This window comes from Tupaia chinensis, unplaced genomic scaffold (genome assembly GCF_000334495.1).
Source record: "Tupaia chinensis unplaced genomic scaffold, TupChi_1.0 Scaffold000161_1, whole genome shotgun sequence".
NCBI classification, from domain to species: domain Eukaryota; kingdom Metazoa; phylum Chordata; class Mammalia; order Scandentia; family Tupaiidae; genus Tupaia; species Tupaia belangeri.
The window spans coordinates 3,050,633-3,067,589 of NW_006159632.1; the positions used below are offsets into that span (position 1 = coordinate 3,050,633).

General features: G+C 48.1%; 1 protein-coding gene across 1 annotated transcript in view; it reads right to left on the minus strand.

Annotated features, from left to right (window-relative positions):
* The window catches only part of KCNK1 (potassium two pore domain channel subfamily K member 1), a gene marked incomplete in the record, with an annotated part of 52,150 nt that overhangs the window by 3,371 nt on the left and 31,822 nt on the right, over positions 1 to 16,957 (minus strand). The window contains 1 exon segment of the mRNA XM_006145998.3: positions 2,001 to 2,396. Coding sequence (XP_006146060.2) covers positions 2,001 to 2,396 — 396 coding nt within the window.

Here is a 16,957-nt window from a genome sequence, read left to right on the forward strand (position 1 = left end):
TTCCCTCCCTGCTCTCTCTCGTCAAAGAAGGCAAGACAAGGTTGCTGAAGAGCCATGCAAGGATTTGGTATTTACGAAAAAATAAGGAAGTTAAACTGTTGGGCAAAATTTGTCAGAAGATGGACCAGCCAGGGGCATGCTGGTTAGGGGACCTGGACCCACCGGCCGACAGCGCAGTGAGCTCCAGACCCAGCACACACGTGTGCCCCGATCCTGAGAGGAGAGCGAGGGAGAGGACTGTGTCCGGCCCTCCCCGAGGGTGCTCTCTCCCTTTCCTTGTCCCTGTCCCTCTCTGTCCTCGTCTGTTGTTGGTGAGCGCCTGCACTGTACAGCAAAGATGAAAGAAGAAACAGAAGACACGTTACACAAAAGCAAAGCTGCAAACCTAACTACACTAACTGCAGAAATAGCCTACCTCCCTAAGTCCTGAAAAAATAAGAACTCACAATAAAGTAAACTAAGCGCCTCACATGACAGGAAGTGAGGAGGACGTTCACCGTGCTGGGGCTACTCACTCCCCGAGGGCCTGCCAGCTGCACCCCGAGGGCCGAACGGCCCGCTCCTCCGTAATCCCTCACGGCACTCAGAAAGTTCGGGGACAGCGCGTTACCACGGGCAGCCACCCCACCTCCTAGAGGGACAGCGCAGTTGGAGAGGTGCAGACACGCAGAGGCAGACAGCCACTGCAGGTCGTTCGCGCTCCGTGAATGACGAATCCCACGCGGGACAGCAGCGCCACGGGCGGTGGTGGAGCAGGGGAACATGCTGTGGACTCTAAAACGAGTCCACGGTCCCCGAGGCGAATGGTCCTGGAGGCCCTCGGCAAACAGCACCGACACCATAGGGTAGCCAGGACTGACAAAGCCCGCGGGACTGCCGAGCCGGGCCTCTATCCTGGGCGAGTGCGGGGTTTGATGGAAACGGACACAGCGTGCGCTCTGTGGGATCAGGCGAGAGCCGGGGCTGCAGAGCTCAGCCGGGGCTGCAGAGCTCGGCCACTGCCCTTCTGCCCCGACTTCCTGGCCGTCGGGACCGAGCCAGCCCCAGCCACGGAAGCACAGGTGAACACCTCCCCACGTTCCAGCTAGAGCCGCGCCACTGAGAAGTCAGGGAGGGCTCGCACGGAGACGGCCGTTTCTTGGAAATAGTGACAAGGCGTTCGAGGCTGCTGTATTGAACTTACAGTGGATTGTTCTAACATTGTAAATCACTGGGCATCTGAAATTTTGCGTCTAGTTTATTTTCACATATAAAAGTTTGAAAATAAAAAATTCTTGAAAAAGAACCAGATGAACAAATGAGATAAGTAACAGCTCAAGACTTTCCTGGTAAACTAAAGAATGTCATTGGCAGAGACAAGTCGTATCCCAGGCCTAGTTTTTGTGGGCTTAAAATATTTTATAAAGTAGAGCAACTTTTTTTTTTTTAATTAAAAGTTGGTTATCAAGCACTTTGTAGATGGCCAAAAAAAAATTTATTTTTTTACTGTAGTGTGTGTGTGCACTTGACAGAGAGAGAGAGAAGGAAAGTGAGAAATTGCTCCGGGGGGATGGCCATGCCACAATACCTTCTTGTCCACTCTCTCAGGATTTTGGGCGCGTGCACGCACACGCACACGCACGCACACACACACACACACTCACACGTGCCCTGGCCTGCATGATTTCTAAGTCCCCAGGTCTGGGACTCAAACTACAGTCGGCCAGGTGGGATCGGCGCCTTCACCCACACACTGCCTGCTGCCCGGTGGGGGCCATACTTTCATATTTACAACGCCTCGTACATGACTAGTAAGAAATTGGCCATCAATTTAACGGCACCCGAGGGAAAAGAAGAGCAGTGAGATTGGTCTGAAGGGAACATGAATCAAATCTTTTCTGGGGGGTGAGCATGGAGAGCGTGTCTATCGACGAGAAGCAACGAGGGCTCCCGCCCGCCGACGGTGAAGCGGGGATGGCGTGATGGCAGTGGCCAGAGCCGGCGCCGTGCCCGATACTCACAGGTGATCCCGACCTTGTAGAGCTCCCGGAACCTCTGGTTGTAGCCCTCCCCGGGGACGTAGTCCCCCAAGCCGATGGTGCTCAGGGAGATGAAGCAGAAGTAGAAGGACTCCAGGAAGTTCCAGTCGTCCTCCAGGACAGAGAAGATGGCGGCCGGGACGAGGAAGAAGCAGGACACGGTGACGAAGCCCAGCAGGACAGCGTGGACGACGGCCACCACCTGCTTGGAGAAGCCCCAGCGGATGTGGAAGTAGAGGACGGGCCTGCGGGTGACGTGCACGGTGACACGCTGGACCACGGCCGTCAGGAACAGGAGGGTGAAGGGGATGCCGATGACGGAGTAGACGATGCAGAAGGCCTTGCCGCCGTCGGACAAGGGCACGGTGTGGCCATAGCCTGCAGGGGAAGCTGCGCGTTAGAGCCAGGGAGGCGGGCAGGTGACCCAAAGTACCCGTGTCTGCCACCCCGTCCCCAGACCCAGCCGGACGTGGGGAGCTCAGGCCTGCCCCTCCAAGGGCTCGAGCACGGTGGATGTCATAAACGTGGGACCGCCTCTGTCCAGCCTGCCCCCTTCTCCCAGGCAGCACTGTCTGGTCTTAATCACTCTCAGGCTGAAAAAGGAAGAAGGTCCGAGCACTCAGACCGGCAGGAAATCTCATCGCGTGCTTCATTCACCAGGAGGACCTCTCCTCCCACCAAGGACCCCCATTAGTATCTAAACACCGTCTACACTGCCCTTCAACAAACGACCCACGGAGCGTTCACCAGGAGTGACTGTCATCACAGGTGTGTGGACAGAACCAGGTCAGAGCACCAGGTGGGGAGCCACGCAGACAAAGCCATCGGCAACGACGGAGAGGAATGAAGAGCAAAGCCCAAGTTCCGGGATCGAGCATTTCTCATAAAATGTCTCACTTAAGTGCTTGGCTAAATGGCTCATTCGAAGCCTTGTCATTTCCCTGCGTTCGCAGATGCCATAGCTGACACCGACATTAAGAATATTAGGAGGGACCAGCAGTTGGTACAAAGGCTACGTTGCTGGACTCCCATGTAGTCGACTGCGGTTTGAGTCCCGGACCCGGTGGCTTACATTCATGCTGGGCACATGTGCATGCGTGCCCAAGATCCTGAGAGGAGAATGGAGGAGGAGGGATTATGAGGTGGCATCCCCCTGGGGGGTGATTTCTCACTTTCTATCTGTCTCTTTCTGTCTTTCTGGTGGGCACACATGCCCTACAGCAAATCCCCCCCACCCCCAGAAAAAAAAGAAAGAATATTAAGACCATGAGGACCAGTTCACACAACGCTTCACTTCCCACCAGGCTTGAGTCATTCTCAGACGAGCTCTGCTGCCAGTGCCAGCGCGAGGGCACAGCTGGGTAGGAGCCTTGCGGGCTGCCTCGAAGTCTCAGGGCACCTCATCCTGAAAGGGCTGCCATGTCTGGACAAGTGAGTTCAGGAAAAAGCCAACCGAATGCAGATTTTATGAAAGCAGATTTTGAGAAAGAACTTACGTATGTGATCAAAATCTGATCTCTAAAATCCATCTTGCTTTGGGCTGGCTGCATGCTCTAGTGGTTAAGGGAGCTGGGTCCCACATGGTCGGTGGCAGTTCAAATTCTAGCCCTGTGAGGTGCAGGTGCACATGTGACCCACATCTGGGTAACGAGACGGCAGAATGGAAGAGAAGGGATTGCAGTGCGACCACGTTCCCCTGTGGGGTGCTTCCTCCCTCTCGCTCTTCCTCTCTCTCTTGGTTAGCACATGTGCCCCCCAGTTATACATATGTATATATATGTGTGTATACATATATAATACACACACACACACACACACACACACACACGAAACGTGTATTCCAAAACGCCTCCAATTGGAGATCCACTTAGTACCTATGGCCCAGGAAGCAGGCTAATGCAAAGCTCCCCAGTTATTGTCGTCTACACCTCAACACAAGAGACTCAGGGATCTTAGTAAACGGCTGCAGAAAGGTGCAGTGTGTGAGTGAGCTACAGCCAGTCCCAGCAGCCCTCTCCAACTGCAGGGAAGCTGTCCTCTCACCCACACACACACGCACCCATGTCTTCCCGTGGAGATTCCAGAGCCCAGGTTCTCGGGGGTGGGGTCCCCAAATGGTCAAGAACCAGTTTTCTCAGCCTCAGTTCCTGACCCCTCCAGTCCTCACACACCTTGCGGTGCCATGGCTAACAGGGGATGTGGTGTGGAGAGAGAAACTCGCAGGTGGGAGAATCTAGGCCGTAAGGCAGAGGACGTGAAAGTGGCCAAACCTGCTCGTGCAGTGGAGGCAGATGTGAAAGTTCCGCATGGGGAGAAAACGTGATGGAACAGCCTTGGGTAGATGCCCGGAGCCCCACGGCTGGTCTGGTCGGGGCTGTAGAAAGGCCCCAGAGCAGGGTGTGTGATGATCAGAGAGCGCTGGGCCGGGATCTGAAAGTGAAACCAAGCTTATCCATGACTAAGCCAGCCAGGACTCCACAGGCTGAGCTCCAAGCCCGGGCCTGGAAGGTCTAGAACACAATGGCGCCCCCAGGCGAGGGCGGGGCAGAGATCTGCAGGAGGACGGACACAGACGGACATGGAGGGGCCCAGCTGGGAAACAAGGTCTGCTGAGCCAGCTGGGCTAACAAAGCCTTTGTCGTGGTCTTCCTCTTCTTTGGTAGCATTTTTACAAATCTACTTCACTAAAAAGGTGACAAACCTATTTACACCCATATCCCGCATCTGTATCACACGAATCTGGTCCCAGTAAGTCACACGACTTAGGTACCACTAGGGAGAAAACATAAACACACTTCTAGGTTCAAAATACCATAGGAGATGAATTTTCTCTGAAATGGTGATAGCTTTTACTCGAATATTAACTAAACTTCATTTATAAAATGTTCTCTGCAAGCACAAAAAATAACCAAGACAAGACCAAGTTCTCTCTGCCATCTCATGGCTGACCAGTGCCCACAGTCCCACTAAGAGATGAAAAATCTCCAACATGTGGTTCCTTACTGAAAGCCATTTTCTTCCGCTGATGTTTACAGAAATAACTTTCGTTAACAGGAAGTAAAGGTAAAGCCTGCATCTCATCTGTGTTCTCGATGCTCTTAGTGTGGGCGTGTTGGGAAAATCATCCACAGCAAACTCTCTGCAACAGAAGCTCAATGCACCGGATGGAAACCTGAATTTTAATGATGTGCTGAATAATTTACTCAAGTTCAGTAAAGTGACCACCCAGAGAAGGCATGAAGCAAAGCTCCTATTTTTAAATCTTATGATCATATTAAAATCCATTACAAATCATGAAGAATTCTGCAAAAAGTTTACAAGCCTGGTGTATTTGAGGTCTCTATATTTTTTCTAAGGCTATTCATACCATTTGGAAGCTGCAAAGATTTCATATTCACAGTCTACTGACGAACCTGATTTGAAGCTTAGGAAGGCCCTGAGCTGAAATGCCCATGTACGAGTGTCCTAGCATCCAGCCTCCTGCCCCACGCCTGCTGGCTTCCCGATGACTGCACCTGAGGAGTCATCCCACTGAGGACAATCCATAAAATCGGTCTTCCCGACTGACCACCCTACCACAGCCCTGTAACCATGCGAGCTGGTGCTCAGAGTGGTGCTCTTCCATGCCTGGTACAGCTGCCTGGGTTCTCTGTATTCAGACATGCTTGAGTGAGATCCGAGACAGAGAACTTTGTGGGCTCCTGGTTCGTACTTCAGAGCACGTCACTGACCCGCTTCACATGTACCAAAAGCCTGCCCCTGTATGTGTGATCAACATCCTCATTATTTACACCATTTAGATGACGTGGAGTGGCCTTCCCCCGGGAGGTGCTTTCCCACTTCGCCTCTTTCTTTCTTTGTCTCCCTCTGGTGAGCACATAAGCCCTATGGCAAATTTTTACAAAGAATAAAAAAATAAAGAAAGAAGAAGAAGGAAAAAAGAAGTCTCAGCTCGTTAAAGATACCTGTATTGAAATGAGTTGCAGCGTTTGATCCTCTGCAAAGTAGACTGCTCGGCAACGCCGGACTTTAATGGTTAGCTCTCTCCCACTGAGCTGTGTCTCCAAGGGAAGAGAGCCATGTCCTCCTCTACTTCGCTGCTCCTCTCCCACTGAGCTGTGTCTCCCAGGGAAGAGAGCCATGTCCTCCTCTACTTCGCTGCTCCCCAGGCTCCCCGACCACAGTGGCAGCAGTCACACTGGTGCGTAAGTGACTCCAAGTTCTAGTGGGCCAGAAACTTGCTGTGTGGACCTAACAGGCTTCCTGTCAGGGTGACCTTTCTTGCTACTGTAATCTTGTCCTTTGCTTGAAGTAAGTTTTTGTTCCACATTTTCAATAAATAGCTACGTTCTAGATACCCTGAATAAAACAGGTCTTCATACCTCCCTTTTTCAACGACAATATTTCTCCTGGGTAAACTTTGTTCATCCCTCTCATCCATCATCCACACGACAGTGGCCATTAGCCTGTTTCTTTGCTCACACAAGAAGTTTGTTTATCAGCAGGTAAGACTCCAGGGAAGCCTGGGGACCAGCAGTTAGCATAATGGCTATGTCGCTGGACTCCCACGTAGTAGACCACGGTTCGAGTCCCGGACCCGGTGGCTTAAACTCACGCCGGGTGCGTGTGCGTGCATGCCCAAGATCCCGAGAGGAGAATGGAGGAGAAGGGATTGCAGCGTGGCCATCCCCCCAGGGGGTGATTTCTCGCTTTCTATCTCTCTGTCTCTCTCTGTCTGTCTGGCGAGCGCACACGCTCTATAGCAAAAACCTCTCAAAAAAAAAAAAAAAAAAAAGACTCCAGGGAAGCCTAACCTAGACGGAGACATGCTGCAATGGAAAGGGGACTACAGTCCATACACGAGGCCAAGGAGCCCCAGATGGTGAAGAGGTGGCGGAGAGAAGTCACAGGAGGCACTGTGGTGCGTGATTTCCTAGCATCCTTTCCACTGTCCTCTCCATTTAACATTTTTCTAAACACTTCTTGCTTCCACTCAGTCACAGATAGCTTACTATTAACATCCAGATTGAGAGACGATGGTACTCCTGGTTGGGACGCTGCATGGATTTGCACCTGAGTGACCAACCACAGTGTACTGCAGCTACACACCGCACAATCCAGCAAATGCTTCAACACCACAGGTATGCATTTTGTTCTTGTTACAATGAAATTTCTAACTAAAAACTGCAGCGTAGTGAAAGAACACTTAGAAATAATAACTTAGGCCAGGTATTCTCACATGCAGCCATCAGTGTGAGGAGAGAAAAGTTCTAGAAAGGAAGAAGATGAGCTCCAAACAGCCGACAAAAACAGCCATCACTCGCATCACTTGCTGCTTGCTGTGTGGGTGTGTCGCAGTGAGACGCAGGACTGCGAGTGTTCACGGTAAGATCCAAGTCCTAGCATTAGTAAATGAGAAGAACAAGTTCCTGAGGATTTGGTGACTTCCTCAAAGTCACATCAATGTTTGCAGAGCCAAGTCTTTTCACTGGGCTACCCTGGGTATGTGACATGAGGCAAAGGCAAACGATGTGTCAAAAGGCAATTCAAGTCCTAACGCTGCTTCTTAGATCATGGAGACAAGGTGGCGGGCTGGCCGACACAAAAAGGAGAGCCACCACTTCCTTCCCCTGGCTCCAGGAAGCTGGTTACGAGGTCATGAGGCTCTGGCGTTAGCTGGTGGTGCAGCAAAAACGCACCCAGACCCAGGTGGGAAAGGGCCCAGGTGTGCACACAGCAAAGGCACGCATGCACTGGTCTGGGGTGGGTTACGGTGTGCGGGTCTCTGGGCGCCCGTCTCTCTTTCTCTCTCATGGAAAAGCAAATCAACTTAAAGAAGAGAAAATGAGACTCTAAAAGGAGAGGATAGGAGGGAGCGAACCTTGCTTACGAATGAGGGGGTTGGCGGGTGAGTACAGAGCCTGGCCGGCCAACAGGAATCAGGAGGTGGGCCTGCAGAGTAAGCTCCGCATTCTTGAAATCCGGTTTGGAGCCACACAGATGAAGCAGCATGGTGTGTGGCCAGGTCCTTGGAAAGACAAACGTGCCCTTAAGTAATGGCAGAGAGACAGGACGCAGGAGTGGTGGCCCCGGAAAGCAGAGCTAAGTGATGTTATTAACGAGTAATAATTAGGTAAGAATTCACAATCAACGTACATACTAGCTATCTAAGTGATAAGAGATATCTGAGTGATAAGTAGTTAATTAGATAATAACTACGTCATATAAGCATAAACTAAAGTCCAATAAAGTTCTTATCTTCCTACTTGCCTATGTTAACTCCATATGCAATTCCTGTCTATAAACTAACGGGTGATTGACAGGATGTCTGACAGCCCAGAGAATGAGCTCTGCTCCAAAGAGGCTACCGTAACTACCAGGTACAACTTAAACCAAAATTATACATTCTAAGTGCAAATTACTCGGTACAAAATACGTGTTCGTTGCAGCATCTTCAAGCAACACCGATGAGGCAGAAGTCCCTTCACAACCCACTGCTCCTTCCATCCTAGTTCTCTCTAAAGGTTACTATTAGGAGTTTGTATCTAAGAGTTCCTGACTTTTTCTTTTCTTTTCTTTTTTCTTTTGGAGAGATTTTCGCTATAGGGCGCGTGCGCTTGCCAGACAGACAGAGAGAGACAGAGAGACAGAAAGCGAGAAATCACCCCCCAGGGGGGATGGTCACGCCACAATCTCTTCTCCTCCATTCTCCTCTCGGGATCTTGGGCACGCACACACACACGTGTGAATTTTAAGCCACCGGGTCTGGGATGCGAACCGTGGTCAACTACATGGGAGTCCAGCGACATAGCCACCCTTAAGTAATGGCAGAGAGACAGGACGCAGGAGTGGTGGCCCCGGAAAGCAGAGCTAAGTGATGTTATTAACGAGTAATAATTAGGTAAGAATTCACAATCAACGTACATACTAGCTATCTAAGTGATAAGAGATATCTGAGTGATAAGTAGTTAATTAGATAATAACTACGTCATATAAGCATAAACTAAAGTCCAATAAAGTTCTTATCTTCCTACTTGCCTATGTTAACTCCATATGCAATTCCTGTCTATAAACTAACGGGTGATTGACAGGATGTCTGACAGCCCAGAGAATGAGCTCTGCTCCAAAGAGGCTACCGTAACTACCAGGGACAACTTAAACCAAAATTATACATTCTAAGTGCAAATTACTCGGTACAAAATACGTGTTCGTTGCAGCATCTTCAAGCAACACCGATGAGGCAGAAGTCCCTTCACAACCCACTGCTCCTTCCATCCTAGTTCTCTCTAAAGGTTACTATTAGGAGTTTGTATCTAAGAGTTCCTGACTTTTTCTTTTCTTTTCTTTTTTCTTTTGGAGAGATTTTCGCTATAGGGCGCGTGCGCTTGCCAGACAGACAGAGAGAGACAGAGAGACAGAAAGCGAGAAATCACCCCCCAGGGGGGATGGTCACGCCACAATCTCTTCTCCTCCATTCTCCTCTCGGGATCTTGGGCACGCACACACACACGTGTGAATTTTAAGCCACCGGGTCTGGGATGCGAACCGTGGTCAACTACATGGGAGTCCAGCGACATAGCCATTACACTAACTGCTGGTTCCCAAGAGTTCCTGACTTTTTAGAAAGCATTTATATACCTGTATCCATGATTCCATGAAAAAAAATTAGTTTGTTTTTATTATAACACTACATATGTTGCCATTCTTCCACTGCTAAACTCTCCTTGGACAGTGTGTATCCTGGAGGCGGCTTCATGGCAAACCCCAAGGTCTGCCTGTTCTTCACACAGGATTCTCTGCTCGTGCACTCTCCTACCTGTCATCCCCCAGTCGGGGGACATTTAGGGTCCTCCCAATTACTGACTCTCCTCAGTTCCTGACTATGGGAATCAGCCGGTCAAAGGTAGCCTACCGAGGTCCTTGAGTCACTGGTGAGAAGATTACAAGAGAACACCTAACGCAACCTCCACCACTGCCTGCTAGCCTTGGGCACGATGTGAACTTTCTGTTGCAAGAGAGCCCACCTGCAGAAAGTAAGAGCTGCCCTGAGCACTAGCAGCTCCCGGCTCCAGGCTGAGGCCCTTGCCGGGGGTGCACACGAGTTCCCGGGGGTGTGTGACCAGGTGGCACTCAGCATCTGGCAGAAGAAGCATCGGTTCTGTGACTTCCAGGTGGGAACTGGCCCCTGTTGCCAGGCGGGCTCCCATGTCTCCCTTGGCTCCTCCCCGGCCCCTCATGTTCCCACTTGCCCACCGTTCCTGCCTACTCACACAGGTGCTGACGAGCATGACCGCCATGTTCGCTCCGGGCTTCCTGGAACTGGCATGCAGCACTTTACATACAAACAACTCCTCCTGCTCTGCTCAGTCTTGCTCAATGTGTAACTTTCCGCCTTTTCCTACCTGCTTATTGACCATCTGTCCTAAACTACACAAATCGAAAATATTTGTCTTTCTAATTTAACTTTTAAACCAACCACTTAGCAACTTGATGTCATAACAGAAAATCGTAGACGGTGGCTTTGAAACACTAACTATTCCTCTCTCACCGTTCCAGAGGCAGGGAAGTCCAGGGTCAAAATATCATCGCACTCAGTGGCTGGCGAGGCTCCCTCCCTCATAAACAGGAGTCCCTTACTCTCCAGGGGTCTCTCGCGTTTCTCTTATGTGAGGGCACTAACCATCCAGGGTGTTCCACCCCCGTCCCAACCATTTCCCACACCCAACTCTTAAAACCATCGCTGTGGGGGCCAGGATGTCAACAGGCCAGTATGGGGAAGCAGACTCTGGACCATCGCAGTCCACCTCTGGCCTTCTCGGGCTCACATCCTACTCTCATGCAAAGTCATTCATGCCCGTGTTCCTCAGTCGTAACTTCTTTGAGCATCAACTCAGAAGTCTAAAGTACGAAGTCTCATTCAAACACAATCCAAATCATGTGGGAGAGACTCAAGGTGTGATGCATTCTGAAGCGAACTCTCTTCCGTGAGCCTATGACACTGAACAAGTGATAGGACTCCACAAGGCAATGCTGAGAAACACATAGGCCCACTATTCCATTCCAGAGGGAGAGAAAGAGAGAGAGGACGGACAAGTCTTGAGATGTCCGAAACCTGAAGACAAGAACCATCTTCTCTGGCTCGGTGCTCTGCCCACTGGGCCTACGACAGCTGTGGTTCTGCCTTTCTGGTCACCAGGATGGAGGCCCTGTCCCATGGCAGTTAGTGCCTGGGTCATGCCTGGGGCTCCCGAAGCTAGAATCATCTTGTAGTGACCCCACACTCCCTCACATACGTGCTCACTCACTCACTCACGTGGGCTTTGGCATGGTAGACTTGTGATGGGGCTACAGCATCTACTGTCTTGGACAATAGTTCCGGCTTCTCTAGATGGTTGACTAATCTCCGTATCATAGGATCACTTGGTCACACCCTGGTGTCCTCTCCTGAACATGTTATCTCTTTATAATATGGCTGAGAACTTTCTAAAAACTTAAGCTCTGCTTACGTATTGGTTAGTGAGCCTGTATTTAAATCTTTTCTCATTCCACATTTTAGTATAGGCAGTCAACAGAAGCCAAGCGGCAACTTCTACACTACCTAAAAATTTCCTCAGCCAAACACCAAAGTTCAATATTTATCTTCCACAAAACATAAACACTATAAATAAAAATGGTAGGAACTTTTGTTTTGGACTAAGCTTCTACCCCAACAAACCAGACTAAAAATCAAAATAGAGTCACTCATGCTGAACGTCCATGTGAGGCCCAGCCTGGGTGATGCAGTCCAAGGTGTACTGGGTAGCAGTGTGAAAGCCGCGTGCTGACTGCAGGCTCGGAGGCTGGGTCAGCTGGAACTCATGCTGGGTGTGTGCGCAGACACCCAGGACACCGAGGAGCTGAATGGCTAAGGGAGGGACGTCGTGGTGTAGAGAGCCCCTGTTGAAGTTACTCTCTCTCTCTCTCAAATCCGTGCGCAGCCACATACAGGTGTGCTAACCATAATAAACAAACAAGTGAGGGTTCAAGTCACAGAGCTGAAACTAAACTGTTTACGGTAGTGACTTTCTTGTACACAGCATATACAGTTAGGTCTTGTTTTGTTTGAATCTGTTCAACTAGTTTATATCTTTTCATTTGGGAATTTCACCACAAGTGGAGATGGATTGATGCTGATAGGTAAGGACATGGTCCTGTCACTTCACTGCCTGCTGGTTGCTCCATATTTCCTTCGTTCCTTTCTTCCTCTCCTACTGTTTACATCTGTGACTCGGTGACTTTTCCTAGTGTTCAGGACTGATTCTCTTTCTCATTTGTGTATCTAGCCTACCAGTGAGTGGTAGACTTGCACGTGTTTTCACGATGGCAGTTAGAATTCTCTCACTTCCACATGTAGAGCTCCCTCAAGCGTGTCCTGTAAAGCCGGTCTAAAGGAGATAAACTCCCTCAGTTTTTCCTTGTCTGGGAAAACTTGACTTCCCCCTCATGTTCGAAGGATGGCTTTGACGAGTGCAGGATTCTTAGCTGGGAGCTTTTTCCTCTCAGCACTTTGAATATAGCATCCCATTCTCTTCTAGCCTGTCATGTTTCTGCTGAGAAATCTGCCATTAGTCTAATAGGGTAACCTTACATCTGACTTGACATTTTTCTTTTGCTGTTTTTAGAATTCTCTGCGTCTTTTTCTTTTAACGGTGTGAGTATAATGTACCTCAGAGAGTTTTTTGGTTTGACTGTATTTGGAGATTTTTTGAGCTTTCTAAATCTGAGTGTCCATATTTCTTTTAAGACTTGAGAAGCTTTCAGCTATTTTTTCATGAAATAGTTTTCTATGCCTTTTCACATCTCTTGTGGAATTCTTAAGAAGTGTAACAGTTCGCCTTATGATGCTCCATACGTCCTGCTTTCTTCATTCTTTCTTTCGATTCTTTTTTTTTTAATTGTCTGACTAGGTTGATTATTTTGAAAACCTGCTTAAAATTCTTTTTTCTGCTTGGCCAAGTCTGTCCTTAAAGCCCTTGATTGTATTTTTTTATTTTAGTCAGCACTGGTTATCTTTCTCTCCCTACCAAAAAGGGCAATAATTTCTTTTTTTTTTTTTTTTATAATTTAAGTTTTGCCATAGGGTGCATGCACCCATCATAGAGAGACAGAGGGATAGGGGGTGGTGAGAAACCACCCCTCAGGGAGGGAGGCCATGCCACAATCCCTTATCCTACATTCTCCTCTTAGGATTCTGGGCATATACACATGTATGCTCAGTACTTCTCAAACCACCAGTACAGGACTCAAACCACACACAGCCATGTGGGAATCACCTACCTTAACCACCACACCACTGGTTGGCCCAAAGGAAAGTAATTTTTTAAGTGACCAATTGCAGGTCAGCCTCATGGCCTAGTAGCTAAAGAAGTCAGATCCCATATGGTTGACCACATGGTTAGAATCCTGGCCACCGAGGCTTAAAGAAACATGCTGAGTGCATGTGTGTGTGCCCCAAATCTCGACATGATGGAGAAATGGAGGAGAGATTGTAGTGTGACCATGCCCCATTGAGGGGTGCTTTCTTCCTCACTGTCTCTCTCTCGGTAAGCTCATACACCCTTTAGCAAAAATTAAAAAGACAAGAAAGAAAAAAAGAAAGATTACCAATTGCTTTGTGTTTCTTATTTGTTTCCTTGAATCATTTCCTGTCTATAAAAACCAACCTCTTCTCCTCAGCTCATGGGACACTTATTCTATTTTATGAACTGAAGTGTTGCCTAATTCTAGAATCACAAATAAAGCCAGTTAAGACTCTTAAACTAAATTGCTATAATTCTTTCACTTGAGAAGGCGAACACAATTCTGCCAAGTTCTTGGTCACTTTATAACAAAGATGGCCTTGTCTCCATTGTCCAATAATACGTTCCTCATTTACCTGAGAGACCTCTTCGGAATGGCCTGTCTCAGAAGATTAATGCTTTCCTTTTCGCTCTCCTCTTCTTGCTAAGCCTTCCCAGAATCACCCTGGATGGTCCATTTGTGACAATGTGGGTGTTTTCTAGGATAAGCACTTACAGACTCGTCTAGCCTCTACCAATTAACCAGCTGCAAAGCCACTGCCACATTTTTGGTATTTGTTACAGGAATATTTCTACTTCTCAATACCAATTTTCTGTGTCAGTCACAGTTCATCAGAGAAATAGAACCAAAGTCCTAAGATGTGAAAACACCAGAATAAAAAGCCAGTCACACAGAGCAGAGTGTAACAGAGGCCAGGTCTGGAAGCAGCACAGCCCTGAGGCACTTGTTCCAGGAAGCACAGCAGCAAGAATCCAGTGTGCTGAGTAGGGTGAGAGAAGACTGCTTAAGAGCACTTTAGAAAACGACAGGGGGTAATTGTGATTCTTGTTATCTCACGCCTGCGATCTGGGAAGAGCAGGTCAGTGAGTAAACGCCTGTGAAGCACTCGGTGGACCTGACTCGGGCACTGTGCTGAGTACTTGGTGTGTGCGTTCTCTATCGTCACATCGGGTCTAGAACCAGGGCACAGATCTTCATTTACAATAAAGGCACCGTTGGACTAAATCGCTTACTAAAGTCCATGAAGCACAAGATAGCGCAGGATCGGAACCATGTGCTTACCAATCTTTCAAATCAGACCTGGGGTAGGGAGCACAGTGAGGAGGAGCAAGCAGAAATAGAGGGGGCGTGGAGGCCAGCTGTGTAGAAAATAAAGCTGAAGAATTTCCTGGGCGTTCTCAGAGAGATGGGCCCTCAGACAAGGACTTGCAGGACTCGGTTAACCAGGAGGGGAGCTGCTGGAATCTGCCCGGTCTGTCCTGCAGCTTTGGGAGGGCGAGGACAGCCCCCACCGGCTGTCCCCACAGAACATAGGCTTGCCCTTGATCCTTCCACACCAAAGTTCAGTCTTGTGTGTTTTTAACTCAGTCACCTTCGCCTCGGGGCAATGACCAGCATTTCTGACCATTTTCGAAAGCTCACCTTTGGTCTAACCTACATGAGATGCTCAAGTTATCCCTGGTCGACCTGGTCCCAATTCCACACGAACAGGAGTAAGAGAGTTTATATGCCGCCCTGGTGAATATGAGTACACAGCCTTTACCTTCCCTTTTTAGAAATTTCCCTTCTCATTCATTCTTGATCATTTCTTAGAAATTTTTATATTTTTTCTTTTCTTTTCTTTTTTTAAGAGATTTTCACTATAGGGCATGTGTGCTTGCCAGAGACAGAGAGACAGAGAGCAAGAAATTACTCACCATGGGAGATAGCCACACCACAGTCCTTTCTCCATTTTCCTCTTGGGATTTTGGGTACGCATGCACATGTGCTTGGCATGAGTTTTAAGCCACCTTTAAGCTGTGGGACTTGAATCACAGTCGACTACATGGGAGTCCAGTGATGTGAGCATGAAGCCATCTGCTGGTCTCATTTCTTAGAAATTTTAACAACAAGGCAATGAAGTGAAGGAAAATTTAAGAAGCCAGCAGAACAGCCAAGGACACAATAATTAGTGTGAATCAACAACCCTTGGAATAGGAGAATATTTTTATAAACTATGCCTCAGATAAGGAACTGATAACCAGGATCTACAGGAGACTCAAGCAACTTAACAGTAACAACAAAAAAATTATTAACACAATTAAAAGATGGGAAAATGAGCTGAACAAAAAACTCTCTAAGGAAGACATATGAACAGTCAAAAAGCATGAAGAAATGCTCAACATCCCTCATCATAAGGGAGATGCAGATTAAAACCAAAATGAGATACCACCTAAACCCTGTAAGAATGGTGAAGATTAAAAATACAAAAAATGAGAAGTGTTGGTGGGGTTGTGGTGAAAGGGGAACTCTTCTACACTGTTGGTAGGAATGTAAACTGGTCCAGGCACTGTGGAGAACAATATGGAGGTTCCCCAAAGACCTGCAAATAGAACTACCATATGACCCAGCAATTCCACTCCTGGATATCTACCCAAAGGACAGGAGAACACTCAGTTGGAAAAGTGCTTGCACATCAATGTTTATTGCAGCATTGTTCACAATTGCTAAGATAAGGCACCGACCCAAATGTTCATGAACAAATGAAAGGATTGAAAAAGTATAGCACATATACTCTATACACATATTCAGCCACAAAAAGCAAGAAGACCTTGGCATTTGATAGAATGTGGTCAAATATGGAAGATTTATTACTGAATAAAGCAAGCCAGGCTATGAAGGAGAGACATTGTATGTCTCCACTTAATATATACCAACTGTCTGCACTCTATGGTGGAGACTGAAAGATTGGAGGATATAAAAACACTGAAAATAGTTATGGACACTGGAGACAGTGTGGAAGGAGAGTGGGAGAGGGGACGAGTGTAGAGAAGGAAATTAAGGGGAAAAGTAGAGAGGCAAGACACTTAGGGGACACAGTAATGGCTTATTACCTGTTGATGATAATGCGTATAGTATTCTCAACTGGACTGGTCTGAGGTGTATTTCATGTTGAGTAAATTCTCTTTGCAAGCCAAATGCTATATAGCAATCGAATGTATAAATAACAATAATAATAAAAAAAATTTTTTTTAAAAAGAAGCTAGCAGAGACAATAGCCCCAGTATTTTAAACTAGGTCCTTGATGGTTTAACCAAAGCACTATCTCCACCACCTGCCGGCCATCCCCATGGGTCTGTCTTGAGGTCTGACATGATTATCCTGCAGCCATCTCTCTCTAGGTTCAGAACCTATTAGATCACAAAAGCTGCTCAGTGACAGGCTTTTAGAACAGGGTTTAAACATTCATGCTGTAGGCACTTCCCCTGGGCATGTCTGCAGAGAAGACAACTTGGGATTCAAATGCCTCTTCCTCTGGGAACACTGGGCCCCTTGCCCTGTGGAAGACAGTCTCAAAAGGGAATGGAAGATGCTGAATGACAAGAAGACACACCATTTAC